General features: G+C 28.5%; 3 protein-coding genes and 1 non-coding gene across 10 annotated transcripts; 3 read left to right on the top strand and 1 right to left on the bottom strand.

Annotated features, from left to right (window-relative positions):
• Positions 1-3952: 3952 nt before the first annotated feature.
• On the top strand, positions 3953-6844 carry LOC111029932 (EP300-interacting inhibitor of differentiation 3-like). Of its 7 annotated transcripts, none has more exons than XM_022309201.1 (9): positions 3953-4094; positions 4166-4225; positions 4367-4560; positions 4650-4748; positions 5224-5360; positions 5449-5658; positions 5739-5949; positions 6507-6625; positions 6734-6844. In XM_022309201.1, exons 3-9 carry the CDS (start codon positions 4434-4436, stop codon positions 6785-6787), a joined length of 957 nt encoding a protein of 318 aa, XP_022164893.1. In that variant the 5' UTR covers positions 3953-4094; positions 4166-4225; positions 4367-4433; the 3' UTR covers positions 6788-6844. The 7 variants fall into 7 exon arrangements, with proteins under 7 accessions (XP_022164893.1, XP_022164920.1, XP_022164878.1 ...); XM_022309228.1 differs by having other exon boundaries at positions 4166-4239; XM_022309186.1 differs by having other exon boundaries at positions 4159-4225.
• A 2042-nt stretch (positions 6845-8886) lies between these two features.
• LOC111029723 (ribonucleoside-diphosphate reductase large subunit-like) lies at positions 8887-13921 on the top strand. The gene is made up of 15 exons (XM_022308865.1): positions 8887-9205; positions 9306-9430; positions 9679-9767; positions 10446-10623; positions 10709-10869; positions 10956-11158; positions 11221-11446; positions 11512-11753; positions 11972-12173; positions 12244-12393; positions 12460-12681; positions 12746-12958; positions 13016-13111; positions 13187-13375; positions 13449-13921. The coding sequence occupies exons 2-15, from the start codon at positions 9379-9381 to the stop codon at positions 13632-13634; spliced, it is 2409 nt and encodes an 802-aa protein (XP_022164557.1). The 5' UTR covers positions 8887-9205; positions 9306-9378; the 3' UTR covers positions 13635-13921.
• Positions 13810-15968, bottom strand: LOC111029735 (39S ribosomal protein L28, mitochondrial). The gene is made up of 2 exons (XM_022308875.1): positions 15740-15968; positions 13810-14702 (listed from the first exon to the last, which is right to left on the bottom strand). Exon 2 carries the CDS (start codon positions 14690-14692, stop codon positions 13895-13897), a length of 798 nt encoding a protein of 265 aa, XP_022164567.1. The 5' UTR covers positions 14693-14702; positions 15740-15968; the 3' UTR covers positions 13810-13894.
• A 240-nt stretch (positions 15969-16208) lies between these two features.
• On the top strand, positions 16209-16292 carry Trnal-uaa. The gene has a single exon. It is a non-coding gene; the product is annotated as a tRNA-Leu (tRNA).
• The last annotated feature ends 678 nt before the right edge of the window (positions 16293-16970 follow it).

The raw sequence follows: 16970 nt of genomic DNA, 5'->3' as shown, positions 1-16970 counted from the left end.
TCCATAATTCCATTAATACATTGGTCATTAACCTGCGATTAACCGTTGCCGAACTATATCAGTTCGTAATCGCCAATCGGATGAAGACTTTTGAAACACTCTGTATTTCGTCGTTCGGCCGATTCATATTTCAGCCGAAAAATAATAACGTTGAAAAGTTTATTAGCAGAACCATATTTTACACGACCCGTATTTTAGCCGACAATTAATATTGTGAACAACTTTTGAGGTGGTGTTGCACACTTAATGCATAGCAAGTCCAGGGATATTTTCGTTTATTTCGTCCGAGAGCAGCACAGAGAGCGAGTGACCACGCTGACATCAATGTAAATAATTTAAGATCTTATATTGGTGTCACTGCTGGATCACTGATATAAACATAATGATGTCTATAACTGCGGTTACGACAGTAATATTAGTATATTACCATGCTCATTTACCGTTCGGCTGAAATGTGGTTCGGATTAAATATTTTTCGGGCAAAATACTGGCCAATGAAATTAATTATTCTCGGCTACAATATTTTCGGATTTCTTATAGTCACTCTGTCTATAAAGCATAGTAATTATGCTTTAAAAGTTTCAAGTATACCAATGAATAATATTTTTAGTTACAACCAAATAGGCAACTTAAATCTCCGTTTAAATAACTATAATTTCGTCCAAATTTGAACTTCTATTAAAAAGAAATGCATACATAGAGTTTTTAGATTTTATGGTTACAGTATGAAATGCTTATAACAAACCATGTTTTAAATTGTCAATCCTTAACTATAAAATTGATTTTTTTATACATTTTTAACTACAAAATAATTTGCAAATTTTATCAAAATTTGAACATTAAATGCTTATAAAACAAAATGGTTCCTATGAACTTTCAATATTTTTAAACTACTTTTGTAACAACGTATAAGGAACCTTGTACTCAATTGTCTAGCTTTTTGATCCAGCAGCTGAAAATATTTCAAAGATATTTATAGAAAAAAAAATGGAAAAAATTGAAAATTAAATTTTTAATTTTTAAATAATTAATTTTTCATTTATATTTCCCGAATTCACCTTAAGTTACTAAAGTTGAAAATTGGAACACTATTTCAACTACTTATAGTGTACACAGACAAAAATGTTTTTTATCTATGATGACTTTGCAGTACCATGTGGCTTGTCTGTCTTCACATACTTATGTATTATTTGTGATGCCGAAATAATAATATTGTTAAGCTAATATCCCTTTCCAGTACCAATTTCTAACGACGCTACTGTACCACTGTATCAGCCAAACTAAATTTTGTTTTATTACTTTGCCCAACAATGTTTTTATACAGTAGGGCGTAGGCTATATTATCTTAAAAACGTTTTAACACGCTGGCAGCACCTAATAGGAAATATATCAGCTTACCGGTTTTAAGTTTTCAAACTTTGGTCCACAGCTACTGTATGGTTACATAATTCTAACCAATTAATGTGTCTAGTGTATCTTATTCTATGTTAATATGCTATATATATCAAAACAACAGAAAATATTTCAACTGAAGCAAATCGGAAACGATAGAATTTGTTTAGCGTTGGATGCAAAATGGTACAGAATTGCACAATAGCAAACAAAATAACGTGGCTGGTAAATCATCCAGTGTAAACAATAACATGGGAAATGTATTAACGTCAGTACGTCATACCTGCCGGCCAACTATCTCTTTTTTTTTTACTGGATTTCAATTTAGTCTAGAATCACGAATTTTTGGTTACATTTGAATAATTTGTTATAAAGTGGTTACAACATGTGAAAATGTCATTCCATAAAATGGTCGTATTGGAGACTGGAGCGCTGTGGTAACATCATGCTAGCACCCGGTAAAGCAAGCCGCGCCTACCTTAACACATTTTTAAAGAAATGTTAACTTGTAAATTCAAAAAAATCATCTCTGCCTATCATTCATACGAGTGGTCCTCTTTTCTATCACTGTCACTGGCACTTTATGGCCAAAACTTTTCGTTCACTTTTCGACCAATATAGTTTTATTTAAAATGTACAATTATAACAACTGAATACTCAACAAATTTTTGTATTTTTATCAAAATGTTCATTCATTAAATATGATAGTGTTAAAAAATGTGATTTTTCAATAAAAATAGTATTACTTAAAGGCTACAGCTGTGTGAAAAAATAATCGGGAATAAAATGATTTCACATATTATTTCCTTAGTCGAAATAATAATTAATTTTTGTTTGACAAATATTCCTAATTTTTTAGTCTTCAATGTAAATTTAACTCCGTTCATATTTGATTTCTTGGAAATAAAGATAAGCCATTGTTGTTCCTCTACTAGGTACTTTGTTTGCTACAATAAGTGCCTGTAATTTAAATCATAATTTTCATAAATGCATATTATAGTATCATAATTATTATTACATAGATTTTGTAAGACTTTATTTACTTTCATTCTATGTATGTAATATCACAGTCCACAGATTATAAGAAAATACAGCATCAATTCTATGATAATATATTATTACATTTTATTGCAATTATTTTATTTTATTATTTTTCACATAATTGCAGCTAATAGTTTTTATCAAAAAAATACATTTTCAATAAAATATAAAATTGTTAGTTCAGTTGTTATAACTATAGATTTTAAAGAAAAAAAACTACATTGGCCAAAAAAGTATGAGTATCCGAAAATGGTGATACCCATTCTCACGATACGCAGTTAGGTACCCAGTGGCGTAATTAGAAATTTGTTTTGGGGGGAGAATTCAAGGCCGTAGCCAGTCGCCAGTGTGGTTAAGGTTCAGACTCCCCCTAAATGAACAATTTTAATTTTAAATTTTAAAATTTGCTAGTCAAAAAGCATATTTATACTCTAACCCTCCCCCTTAAATTCTTCAAACAAATTTCCTTCAGTGGTGTCTGGTTTTTTTTTTAATTGAAAAGTTTTATTTATAATTTAATATCATCAATGCTTGAGTGTTAATTAATTTATGACAAATAAAAGTAAGTACCAACAATTGCACATATACCTAACTGAAAATAGTAAAATACTCTGGTGAAATTTCATGATACAATTATACGAATAATATTGGTACATGATATTATTAAGTATTATAATTTATAATATATACACCGATCAGTAGTACCTATTGTTCAGTTTTAAAATTATATTTGTTATATTTATTAAAAGTTGGTAAAAAATAGTATTCGAAAAACGCAGAAGACACAGCACTGAATCGCCAAAATAAATACTATAGGTACCTAATTATAGTTAATACTACCTACATAGTCAACTGAGCGCTTAGTGAACGCGCATAAACGGCGATTAGCAGTGTAGCGTGTGTAGATCACACAGTGGAAAAACGAGTGTCAAACCCGCTGCCGTGCGATCACACATATATTATTATGTACCTAGTAATAAAAATCATAATTATTTTTTAGATTTGAGAATATTTCAAGTTTAAATTGTCATGACTTTTACTTTGATCAAAATGTCTTCAAAAAAAAGTTGCGGCGGGATACATCCCCTTTCCTATAGAATTAAGCCACTGTGGGTACCCTAATTGAATCGGCGCATTCGAATTGCGTCCCTAAATTATATTTTATCCGAGTTGCATCCACGGTTTTCTCGTGACAAGTACGAATTGTGTACGGGTTTTCAGCGACTATGTTTGGTTGATTAACTCGTAGATAACTTCGGTTATGGATATATTATCTGTAAATACAGTAAAAATAACAGTACGTACTACGTAGATATAAAATTAATTTTATTAATAGTTTGATTTCAATAATATTTGTAATCTATTTTATTATATTTTTTTCATAGATTTTTTTTGTTTTATAGTTTATCGACTCCGAGGTGATTGTGACATTCTAATCGCAAATGGATGACCGTTAGACAGCGCTAGTGAATTATATTTTAAGTTGATATCGTTCTCCGGCTTCCCGCACAAAATCGCGGAGTAGATTTATTTTGTCATGATAATAGTTCTGTCTTGTCTACTATGTAATCTACCTCGTAACTGTGCAAGTTTATTTTTGGTTATGATTTTCAATGTTTGACAAATGAAAAATAGGTATTCTATTTAGTATTTTGAACAAGGTATTATGTTTTTAGTTCTTCACTATCTATAATATTATGTTTGGTGTATTGAAGTCCAACATAGTTTGCAGATTTCACACTGTTCGTGTCCCATACTTCCATGAATTATAATTTCGTCTCAATAAATAAATGTATGTATTTAAATGTTAGTGGATTGTTCAGCTAGCAATACCGATTCACGTACTCCCTATACCTACTCCCTTCATTTTGTTGTCTACTTGTTCACCGGTATTTGTTGGTTATACCTAAAAAATATTTTAACATTATTTTAGGATACGGTTTTATTGAGTTATTCAGTAATTTTGTTTATATTGATCGCTGTGCACGCTACATAACAATATGGCCATTTCCAACTTGTCAAGTTTTTCCTCGTCTATGGGTGAATCAAATTCAGAAGAGGAATTTCAATTGTTTAAAACCCAACTCAAGAAGGTTCAAGATCTTATCGAAGAATACAGCAACAAAAGTATGTACATACCAAATACTTACCTATGTTTTGTTTAACTTATGGTCATCTAAGTTCATTTGTATCATATAATTTTTATTAATTTTTAGTCGTCGACAATACATTGTGTTCAGAAGATTTAGCTAACATGAAGACAGAAATGAAATATTTGACAGAACTTGAGCAGAATGTGACTTCAGAAAAAATGAGTAAGTATATTCTTAGGCATAGGCTCCAAGATTTCAAAAATCATTGGGTGCTCAACTGCATTTGGTGAAAATCTCCCCTTCCTCCATCAATATATATATGTGTGTATGGCTTTAAATTTATTCATAATAATAGTGATATCCAGTGCTGGATTATGACCAATCACTGCCCTAGATAAAACATTAATTCATAGCACATTGTAAAAAAAATTACACTTACATTTATAAAGTACGTTTACAAGTACCATCATAAAACTAACCACGGCAATCTGTTAATCTGTTATTGAAAGGTAGTTTAAATTAAGTTAGAATGTCAGATTCAGATATGACACAGTTTTGGACTTTTACACTGTACAATTGAGTGCTTATATGTCAATATAAAGAGGTTTTTTGGGGGGGAGTAACAACTGTGCCGTTTTTTTATTTTTTTTTTAATGGTCACCCCCATACCTACGTATTCAAATAATTTCATTTTCAGAAGCTAATTATGTATCGTACAAATCCGTATCTTTGAAAATGGTTCAAGAATCTTATCGTATTTGTAATTGGCTCATGGAAAAGCAATGCAGTGAAATGGATAATATTTTTGATATAGACACATACATTGATAAAATTGTTTGTATATTTCATTATATTATTTACATTGTCTAATAGTTAAAACATTTAAACAGGTTTATTTTTTTTCCATTTTTTAAAATAATAGATTGAAGTATGTGTTAATAAAAACGATCCTTTGGCCCACATAAACACTTTATTCAAGGGTGCCTTCAAAAACATCCATTATTTTAATCTAAGTTTCTACGGGAACCTTAAACCAGAAGAGTCTGTAGAAGACCAAGTACTAACACAATCAAAAAAAGAATACAGAAGATCACAAAAAAGACAATTAGAAGATCTTGTGGTTCCCGATGAGGTGGATAGAATATTATTAAATATAATATTTATTTTACTGTATTTATTACATTGATTATAATTGGTTTTATTATTATTTAGGTGGGAAGTGAAACTGGTGACAACGAATTACAAATCACTTTATTAAGAGTAAAAAATTGTTTGAAAAAAGCTGTGTTAAATAATCAAGGGGATCCAGTATCATTCCATAAGTTTGCTATTGATCCATTTAGCTTGACATATACAATTGAAAATTTGTTTCATTTGGCTTCATTAGTGAAAGATGGTGTTGTCAAAATTGAAAGAATTTCAGGTTATTATGTATATTTAAAAATAACTTATTATGCATGATTTCAATTCACTTCTCAGCCTATTTTCCTATTGTTTATTTTTGATTTTAATCTTTTTTGAACCTTAAAATAGTAAAATAATAATAATGTTGGATATTAAGAATGATCCAAACAATTTATATACTGATGCATTGTTATTTATAATGAATATTAATCATTCTATTGAATCACATTGTAGTTTAAAGAATTATATACATTTTTGCTATCTCCATTAATTAAAACAAAATCCAAAATACATTTCATAGTTTATTTTATTTATTTGTTATAGAATAATTTTAATTTATGATGAGAAATCAAATATTTAAATAATGTACCATGTTAATTTTTGTTATAATTAGCTATGAGACCTGGATAATACGCATATTAATTTAATATTCATAGTAAATTTATAGATTTATTATTTTAAATTCAAATTTAAGAATTTACAAACTTAATTGATTTTAATTGAATACGCATCATGTTTTTAATGTTTATGTAATATTTTATAATATACTGATTAGTGATTATTTTTTCCACACAGTTGGTGAAAATGAAGAGTTTTCAACAATAACATTGGGAAAAAAAAATAGTACTAGTGCTAAGTCTAAAGTAGATGACATCATATCTTCTTTATTCACAATGAATCATGAATTATGGCAGGTAATTAATATCTTTTATTTTTGACTCATTATCCTTTACAATTAAAAATATCATAAATGATACTTTATTGTTAATACCTCAAATTAATGTTTAATTTTAATTTTTCAGTATTATATCAAAAAATATCATATAACTGAACAAATGATCAAACAAGACGAGTAAAATTATTATAAAAATATTTTTGAATGTTTGTTTTAAATAAAAAAATTGTTTAAAAACTGATTTATTTTTTTTTTTTTAAACCACAATTAGCTTAAAAATGAAAAAGACATGAAATTCTCCACCGATTTATGGTAGTTCTAAATCCAACCATAAAACTCTCATAATAGTCTTATCTATTATGACATATTACGAATATGTGTCAATAATAGCAAACAAGAAAAATAAAATGCTTTTAATTTAAATAATATACTTATTTTTCTGACTTAGTTATTAATAAATACCCTCTGTTTTTTCAATTATCTTGAAAATTTGATTATATTACAGTATTCATGTCCTATTATTGCCCAGATTAAACTGGCGAGCTATCGAGGAAATCTCGGTGGGTCGCTTAAAAATAATGTATTATGTTAAAATATATGTACATACCTACATCTAATTATATAAATATATATCTAAAAGAAAATCAAATTTTAAAAAGTCATAGTAAATTGATTAAAAATAATGGTCATACTACTCGCACTAAGGTCATGATGATTGATGAGTATAAAATGAAATGTGTAAAATTTGCATGTATCTAGTTCTAAACTTATATACTGAACTTACAATAATAATATTTTCCCATTATAATTAATATGCTATTTATTTGATTACAAACTATAAAAATTAAAGCAGCCCCCGCTTGACATTCAACAACAATAATATAATTTCCACTAATTTGTAATAAATCTTATCGGCTGATCATTATAAAAATAAATAGTTTTTATATTGACTGCAGGTTAACAATTCCTAAAAAAAACTTTAAAAAATTAAATGACCCGATGAACTCGTTCATATTTCTGAAGAATGTGAACATGAAAGTTCATTTTTTTAGTGAACGTTCCGAACACTGCATATATACTTATATAACAAATGTATTACTATTTATATTTTGATAGTGAATTATGCTATATGATTTTCATAATACTCATTACTCCATAACTTCAATAAAATATTTAAAAATATATATTTTTTTATTTATCTGGTATTTATGAAAAATGTATAGGTAGGGAAAATTGTAATCACATTTTATTGATGTTAAAATAAAAAATGTAATTTTCATTCATTTATTTTACTGAATGTAAAAATATATAATAATGAAACAGTTCCTAACGTATGTTAACATAGGTACTTCTGCTTTTTAAATTATGACACTCCTGTTAATGAATGTAGGACGTTTCCCCCCGTGCCTTTTCTCCGTGATACAATGGATTTCCCCCCCCCCCACGGCAAAAAATAAAAATATTAAACAATAATAATAATATACAATGCAAATAAATTTGCTCAATATAATTTTATTAAAATAATACATGAATATAATTCAATAATATTTTATAAAAACACTATTGCTATTTGCTAAATGCCAATACAAAATTCACTAAAAATATAAATATTAATACCATTAAACACTACAAAAATACAAGTTATAAAGACTTATGCAAATATGATATGATATGTGAATGATGAGTCTTATGTGTAAAAAAAATATATAAAAATAAAAAATGAATATAAATATTGATGCAGTTGAAATGTCTGTCCGGGGGGGATATGTCCAGTACCGCTTAAATCGCCGGGGGGGGGGGGACGTCCGAATACCCACGTTAATAGTAAGTAATTACTACACAGATATCTATTAATAAGACGCTACGCTGACTGCTGACATTTGCCTCCGTCTTAAAAGTGCGTAATATAGCAAATTTCACACTCGGCAGATCACGCTAAGCTGCGTTAGTTCAAAAATTGGGTGTAAATTGATCTCTTATCAAATTCAAAGGGCATCTCACAGGATTTTAATTTTAAAACAAGTTATGGGTATTTAAGGTATTTTAAAATGTACAAACAATTTACATACATACAACACAACTTGGTACTTACTACCCCAAATTAAGGTTTAGGTGCGTTTTAATTTGCAGTTGTATCATAGAAATAGTAAGTAGGTTAGTAGGTATAGACGTATAGTAATAGTGTGAGCAGTATGGCTTTGCCGACTACAGAACAAATGGTACGACTGCACGTCGGGTATTTTATGCCATATGGTAGGGAAAAAACGCGGGAAACCTTGTGTGTACAATGCATATCAATACGACAATCCATCATCTTGTGTACCTACTACACAATGCGTAGTTCAAGTTGTGCCCGGCTCCATTTCTGCCATTCCGGAGTTCTTCCTTCATCGTTGACCGTTGTTATTGCTGCAGATCGTATGTCTAGTCGTCGTTGAATCGTATAATAGTTATTGTTCCGAATGTATAGCTTTATTAGTTAACCATATTCTTGAAGAGTATTATAATAGTACTAAATTACTATTCGACTGAAGCGTCTGAAGCCGTCCGAAAAGTATACAACAAAGTGCAAACTGCAAACCAACTCATCTAGAGCCATGTAATTATTCATTATTGCTATCGACTTCTGTCTTCGGGTCGATACACACACATTGATTGTTGATTTATCATTATTCATGTCCTTTCGTGTACTGTTACAGATTTACACCTCAATTCTGCGACTTGTCGTTGAAGGCTTTTAATCTGGTGCCTACCCCCCAAACCTCCACAAGCATGTCCAACAACGTGGGAGCATCCAGCGCTAAGCTGTTAGTAAAAAAGCGCGGTAAGTACCTACATTTTGTTGTGTGTTAGAGATAAACTAATGTGAGCATAGCTAGGTGTCAGGTGATATATGAAAGTCCCATGAATATGTAAATTACCTCATACAGATATCTTTCAACCAATTAATTCATCATTAGTATTAATACTATTTCATTATTGTTCGCATCTGTAATTCCATTCAAAGCCCTTTTAAAGATGAAATTCTATAATGTTGAATTTGTTATCTATAAAATGTATTTATTTATTTAGATGGCCGAATGGAAGAAGTAATGATGGACAAGATCACAATGCGAATTGAACAATTATGCGATGGGCTGAATATGGACTTCATCGATCCGGTTATATGGCATTTTATATTATTATTTTATTACATTTATCCATCTTAAACTAATTAGCAATTATGTAAAAAAAATTCAAGTTTCTTTCTAAACAATAAGTGGTATTAATTAATATTTATTATAAAAACGTATAAAACCAAAAGTCAAAAAGAGATAGAGGAGATCATTGTTTCATTAAATATTATTAATAAGTGACTAAAGTATAATTTAACCTTCTACCAAAACAAAACTAATTTAATTCAAATAATGTGAAAAACTCATTATTTGCATAAATTGCAATATTCTATTTTTATCTGGTGATTCAGGTGTTTCAGGAATTTTTTTTACATAATATACCTAATTATCCATTTATTGTTCCCAAATTAGGTTTATATTTTTTTGTTATTTTATTAAAATATTATGTTAACTATATATTTTGTTGTTATTGTCATTTATTAAATATTATATTATATTAAAATACATACAATCAAAAAATTATTATATACATTCATAAAAGTGAACAATCCTGACCTCAAGTTAATTAAGTGTCATACTTAAATGTCTGAAACTAGTTCCTGTATTCTACCCAGAAAATGTATATTTTTTGTTTGACTTTATGGAGAAATCTATACTAGTATAATTTGTTAGTAGTTAACTAGAAAATTAATAATTTACTGAATTTATTTTTCTCACTTTTAGCCCGAAATTACATTATATGTCATTGGTGATATATGCCCTGGTATAAGTACTGTTCAAATTGACAATTTAGCTGCTGAAACAGCTGCTTATTTAACAACAAAACATCCAGATTTTGCTATACTTGCTGCACGTATTGCAATTTCTAATCTTTATAAAGAAACTAAAAACAATTTCAGCGGTAAATTATTTACGTTATTAAATTTATATGTATTATTATTTATATTACCAGCACACATGAATGATCAATTGTTATACTATTACAGATGTAATTTATGATTTGTATAACATGTCAAATGAACAAAATCAAAGACGCATGAAAATTATTTCTGATTTTCATTATGATGTTGTCATGAAAAATGCAGATCGTTTAAATAATGCTATCAAACATGACAGAGATTATAGTTATAGTTATTTTGGATTCAAGGTATGTGGTAGATAGCTTTACAGATTCTATAACAAATACTCATTGTATTGTGTAAATGTGACGTATTTATTCTTATTACATTTTAGACTCTTGAAAAGTCATATTTATTAAAAATTAATGGTAAAGTTGTGGAACGTCCTCAACATTTATTAATGAGGGTTTCAATTGGAATTCATGGTGAAGATATTGATGCAGCTATTGAAACGTATGACTTAATGTCATCAAAGTACTTTACTCATGCTTCACCAACTATGTTCAATGCTGCTACACCTAGACCTCAACTTTCAAGGTAAAATAATAAGTATAAGTAATATTTAATGTGTATTAACATTTTCCGAAATATTTTTTTAGTTGTTTTTTGGTGGCTAATCAATCAGATTCATTAGAAGACTTTGGTAAAACAGTTAAAACATGTGCAAAGATTTCTCAATCTTCTGGTGGTATTGGTATACACCTCCACAATGTTAGTGCAGCTGGTACAACGTGGACCAAATATCCAAAACATGAATCTCATGGTCTTGTTGAACCATTAAAAGTTCTGAATGATTTGGCTCAATATGTTGACCAAGGCGGCAAGGTTAGTTTATTAAATATTTTATTCTACGTTTAAATCTGTTTCTTTATTGTATTTGGTTTTATTAGAGACCTGGGGCAGTTGCTGTTTATATTGAGCCTTGGCACGCTGATGTATATACTTATACAGAGTTACGTAAAAATACTGGTAATAAAGATGAAAAAACTAGAGATTTATTTTTAGCTCTCTGGATACCTGATGAATTTATGAGACGTGTTGAAGCTGATCAACCTTGGAGCTTAATGTGTCCACGTAAATGCCCTGGTCTTTCAGATGTCTGGGGTGATGATTTTGTGAAACTTTATAAAAAGTATGTCCTTAGTATTTATTATTTACTATTAAAATAAATATACTACATTTGCTTATAATAATACGCAATGAATCAATAAAACATTTCTACTTATTAGGTAGATAGTCTGTAGTCACAATTACCTACAAAATGTATATATATTCACATTTACTTAATAGAAATTATAATTATATAATTTGCAAATAATACAAATGTACATTTATGTCTTAATATTATAGGTATGAAGATGAAAAACGTTACAACAGACAAGTACCAGCAAGGGAATTATGGTTTCGTATAATAATTTCTCAAATTGAAACTGGTATGCCATATGTGCTGTATAAAGATGCTTGCAATGCAAAAAGCAATCAAAAAAATCTTGGTACAATTAAGTGTAGTAATCTTTGTACTGAAATAATTCAGTTCACTTCGTCAGAAGAGGTAATCTATAATCACTATACTGGGTACATAAGACTTTTACATTTTATATATATATATATTATTTTTATAGGTAGCAGTATGTAATCTAGCTTCAATTGCTGTTAATATGTTTGTTAAACCCAATGGAGAATATGATTTTGAAAAGCTTTTAAAAATTACTAAAATTGTGACTAAAAATTTGAATAGAGTAATAGATGTCAACTTTTATCCTGTCGTGGAAGTAATTAAATTTATCAATTGAAAATACAATGTTTGTAGTTTTGTACATGCAATTTTTATCACTTAGGCTGAAACTTCAAATAAACGACATCGTCCTGTTGGGATTGGTGTACAAGGTTTGGCAGATTTATTTTTATTGATGCGATTTCCGTTTGGCTCTCCCGAATCACGAAAGCTAAATTTACAAATATTTGAGACTTTGTATTATGGTGCATTAGAAGCTAGTTGTGAGTTAGCTGAAAAATATGGAACTTATTCATCCTATCAAGGATCACCAATTAGTCAAGGAGTAAATTAAGATATAACTATAGATGTATCATGTTTATTTTATTAATCAATGTTCATGGTTTTAGAATTTGCAGTATGATTTGTGGAATGTAAAGCCTACCGACCTATGGGACTGGGATAAATTAAAAGCGAAAATTGCTCAACATGGAGTTAGAAATTCATTGTTATTAGCACCGATGCCTACGGCTTCAACAGCACAAATTCTTGGAAATAATGAATCTATAGAACCATACACAACAAATTTATACTACAGACGTACTCTAAGTGGAGAATTTAGTGTTAGTAAATTGTGTGATTGTATTATTATTGTATTTTAACTAACATTTTTACTCCAGGTGGTTAATCGTCATTTATTAAATGATCTAATTAAGCTTAACCTATGGAATGAGGATATGAGAAATGAATTGATTTATTACAAAGGATCTGTCCAGGTAAAAAGAAATCATTTTAAGATTAATTTAATGAATGACATCTGTACTTAAACTTTTAAATTTATGTTAATATAGAAAATAGAAAGAATTCCAGATGATATAAAAGAATTGTATAAAACAAATTGGGAACTATCTCAAAAAATTATATTAGATATGGCTGCAGATCGAGCGGCATTCATTGATCAATCTCAGTCATTAAATATTCACATTGAGCAACCAACTGTTAGTAAAATATCATCTGTACATTTCTATGGTTGGAAAAAGGTAAGCTATTAGTTAACCTTACAATTTGAATAATTTCAAAAATAAAAAAAAATTGTATTTATTTTTATAACAGGGATTAAAAACTGGTATGTACTATTTGCGAACCAGGCCAGCTGCTGACCCTATCCAGTTTACGGTTAATAAAAGTACACTGTCTAGTAATGCTACAATTCAAACTGAAAAGAATGATGCTCTAAATATGCAACAATTGGTATGTTCATTGGAAAACAAAGACGCATGTACAATGTGTGGAGCTTAACTCTTAATGTATTAATTTTGTTTGTACATAATGATGCATCAAATAATTTTATATTGACCATGAATTTGATCATAATTTTATTGTAAATCTTTTTTAAACTTTTTTATTGAGTATTAACACTATAGATTTTATCTGTGCTAAACACGCAATTGGGGAATATGTAAAAAAAATCCCAATTCAGAAACAAAATGTATTTTTATTTTATTAATTATTATTATTATTTAAACATTAATACACTACTTTATTGTAATATAACATTTCTAATTAAATGGATTAAGTTTATTCAACCAACTTTTGTTCTCTTCTACTGTTTCATTACTATTTTTCAACTCCTCTATCAACTCCAGTCTATATTTTGCCTTCAATGGTGCTTTCTTTTCGTTTAATTCATCTATATCTTGCATCTTGAGTAAAGCCTCATCAAATGTTAAACCATACCACTCAATTTCTTCATGGGTGTAATCATTCAAGTAATGTTTATATTTGTCATACACTTCTTGTTGTTTTACATTATCATCTGCATACAATGTTTTGTCCCTTAAAGCCATTAAAATATGACGTTTAATTTTTAAACTTAAAGTGGTTCTTAAATCACATGCAGCTGTTTTCAGTAGATAATGGTCTAGACCATAATTCTTATTTATAACATTTAGGGCCTTTTCAGTCACCGTAGTTGACATGTACTTATTTAGAATTTCGCTGTAGACCACTGTTTTTTTTAGCGTCGGAGTCCAAAAATGTGGAACACGACTCTTATATTTACCACTTTGTTTGAAACCTTGAACTATAGCTTCTCCTCCCCAAATACCATAATGCATTGTTTTTGGGTACTTTAAAGGAATTGGTATATTCTGAACAGGAATCACTGCACCAGTTTTCTCATCTTTAGTCCATTTTCCTGGTGTAGCTTTGTAATAAACTGGTTCAGGAACACTGTGACGCCATTCCTTATAAAATTTCTTATACGCCTCTGGAAGCCGATCACCGAGACCGGAACTGATTTTTGTTTTTTTTGGTATGTATAATAATTTTAAACCATTAGCTAGTTTGGATTCCATTTTAAGATTCCTAAAAATATGAATAATGCATCAATAATATATATTTAGTACTACAAACTTCTTATACCGATAAAAGTTTAATTTTTATGTTGAATTAAAATGAAGAAAACAATATAGGTATTGACTTTTTTTATTTAGTTTGATGACATATATACAATTCAACTATTGTTGATAATTTGTTTTAATATGAACCGTGGCTAAATATATTTATTATATTCATGATTTAATCTTTTATGTAATGTTTTTTAATTTTGACATTTTTATTTAGTACTTATTAAAAACACAAGTGCTTAATGTTTAAAATGTTTAGTTTGGTACCTAGCAATGTTTTATTATTTTTTTTAAATATTCAAATTTATTTTATGTAGGTACACTAAGCATTAATTTATTTATTAATTAAATTACTTAGTAATATTTTATTTTATAATAGAAGCACAATATTTATGGAATAATTTATGAAAAGAAATAAATAAATTATGATTTCCCATCAAAATTGAAAACTTAACCGTTTCACTGCTTCAGCCATAATATTACACACAAAACATTTATACCATTCACTGACTTCAGACGCACTATTATGTTCCTGTATTTTGTATAATCTTATATCGATAACTGTACACTTTTTGGAAACTCTAGCTAGCATTATTTTAATCTTAACTAATTGGTCATGGATCTCAAAATTAAAAAATATATATATGACGTTTTTTACATAGCGTACACAGGTTCAAATATTGTGAATAAAAATATAATAAAATATTGTTGTTTTCAAAAGTTAAGTACTTTAACTTTATCATTGGTATTTTTTTTTAACAATTGCTTGGTTAGAATTACACATGCATCTGAAATAAGCTATTACAGCTATTATTTTTATCGGAGAGTTAAAAAATCTCACTGCTATAAAATGATACACTTAATTCCAATTATCTCCTAATAATAAATTGATACATAAATATAATGCATTAAATATGTATTTTAGTTCTGATAGATTATTACTCGGGCTTAATTGCATGTATGTCTATGAGTATAAAATAATATTATTCTACTTACCCTTATCGTAGCTGCTTATACACTACCTACAAATTATTAACTATTAGGTAAGTATAAAACTATATAATACAACCAATTATTAATATTAGTTGTAAGACGATATACCTAGAGTAAATAACTGAACAGTCCCAAACTCGAAGAAGAATTTTAAGGTATTCCTATTTTCTTTAATTAATAATTATTCTAGCACGTTTAAAGATATTATAGTAAAATTATAAACTTATCACTATCAGTTATCACAAATTCGTATGATAGTTTGTTGATAATATTAGTATATTACCAAATATTTTAGTTTTATTGATCTAGATATTTATTTTTACTATATTTGTAACTTTAACAGTTGTTTCTAAATTACTTAATAAAATTTAAATTCATAAATACAATCAATATAGAATTTTAAAGCAAAATAAGTATTTTGCAATAAATTACAAGCACTTAGATAATATATATTTCTACCGATTTTCCATCAGTCAGGTTGGCCGAGCGGTCTAAGGCGCCAGATTTAAGCTCTGGTTCCCAAACGGGAGCGTGGGTTCGAACCCCACACTTGACAAACGTTAAAATTTTTTACTTTTTTTTACATTCTATATTTGTGTATTTTATTATTATATTATGATTTATTTCTTTAGCGAATCAATTTTATGCAATTCTTCTATACAATTTTTTATTTTGTTACGGTTATAAATCAGGGCAATACATTTCCAAAATTAAAATATGAAATAAATATCAAAATAGATACTAGGACACTAGATGGCTAGAGGCCTAGAGCAGCTATGCGCCTGCGAAGAAAATTATAACCAATTATATCCGAATATGAAGTTCAAAAAGTCTTCATTTAAGGTAACTGAGAAAATTCCTTAAAAATATCAAGTCCTTGAACCTATTGAGTATCGGTGATAAGATTGGCAACTGTAACTTCTATACATTTTGTGCCAATCCTATAAAATTTGATATTTTAATTGATGTTTCTCACCTTGTCAAATTTGTTTATAACAGTCATACTAAGTACTATCTGTACAATAATTGTGATCTAAAGCAAAAAGTTCCAAATGGTTTTTAAAAGCGGCAGGACAAACAAACAAACAAAATTAAGGAAAAATGAGAATTTTTAAGGACACCCGGTTTTTGGCAAAATCGATTTTGGTTTTTGATGTAACTAAAAAAAAATGTCATAGGTACATGAAATGTTCACCGAATGTTTATATCCGTGTTTTATAAGCACCATACAATT

This window comes from Myzus persicae, unplaced genomic scaffold (assembly GCF_001856785.1).
Source record: "Myzus persicae strain clone G006 unplaced genomic scaffold, MPER_G0061.0, whole genome shotgun sequence".
NCBI lineage: Eukaryota > Metazoa > Arthropoda > Insecta > Hemiptera > Aphididae > Myzus > Myzus persicae.
This window is presented reverse-complemented; position numbering and strand designations above follow the sequence as displayed.

Coding starts and splice junctions, on each gene's coding strand:
- LOC111029723 (XM_022308865.1), top strand. CDS start 9,379: ATGTCCAACAACGTGGGAGCATCCAGCGCTAAGCTGTTAGTAAAAAAG. Junction 9,431..9,678: donor GCTGTTAGTAAAAAAGCGCG/GTAAGTACCTAC, acceptor TTATTTATTTAG/ATGGCCGAATGGAAGAAGTA. Junction 12,682..12,745: donor GATCACCAATTAGTCAAGGA/GTAAATTAAGAT, acceptor TCATGGTTTTAG/AATTTGCAGTATGATTTGTG.
- LOC111029932 (XM_022309219.1), top strand. CDS start 4,434: ATGGCCATTTCCAACTTGTCAAGTTTTTCCTCGTCTATGGGTGAATCA. Junction 4,749..5,223: donor TGTGACTTCAGAAAAAATGA/GTAAGTATATTC, acceptor TTTCATTTTCAG/AAGCTAATTATGTATCGTAC. Junction 5,361..5,448: donor ACACATACATTGATAAAATT/GTTTGTATATTT, acceptor TTAAAATAATAG/ATTGAAGTATGTGTTAATAA.
- LOC111029735 (XM_022308875.1), bottom strand. CDS start 14,692: ATGGAATCCAAACTAGCTAATGGTTTAAAATTATTATACATACCAAAA.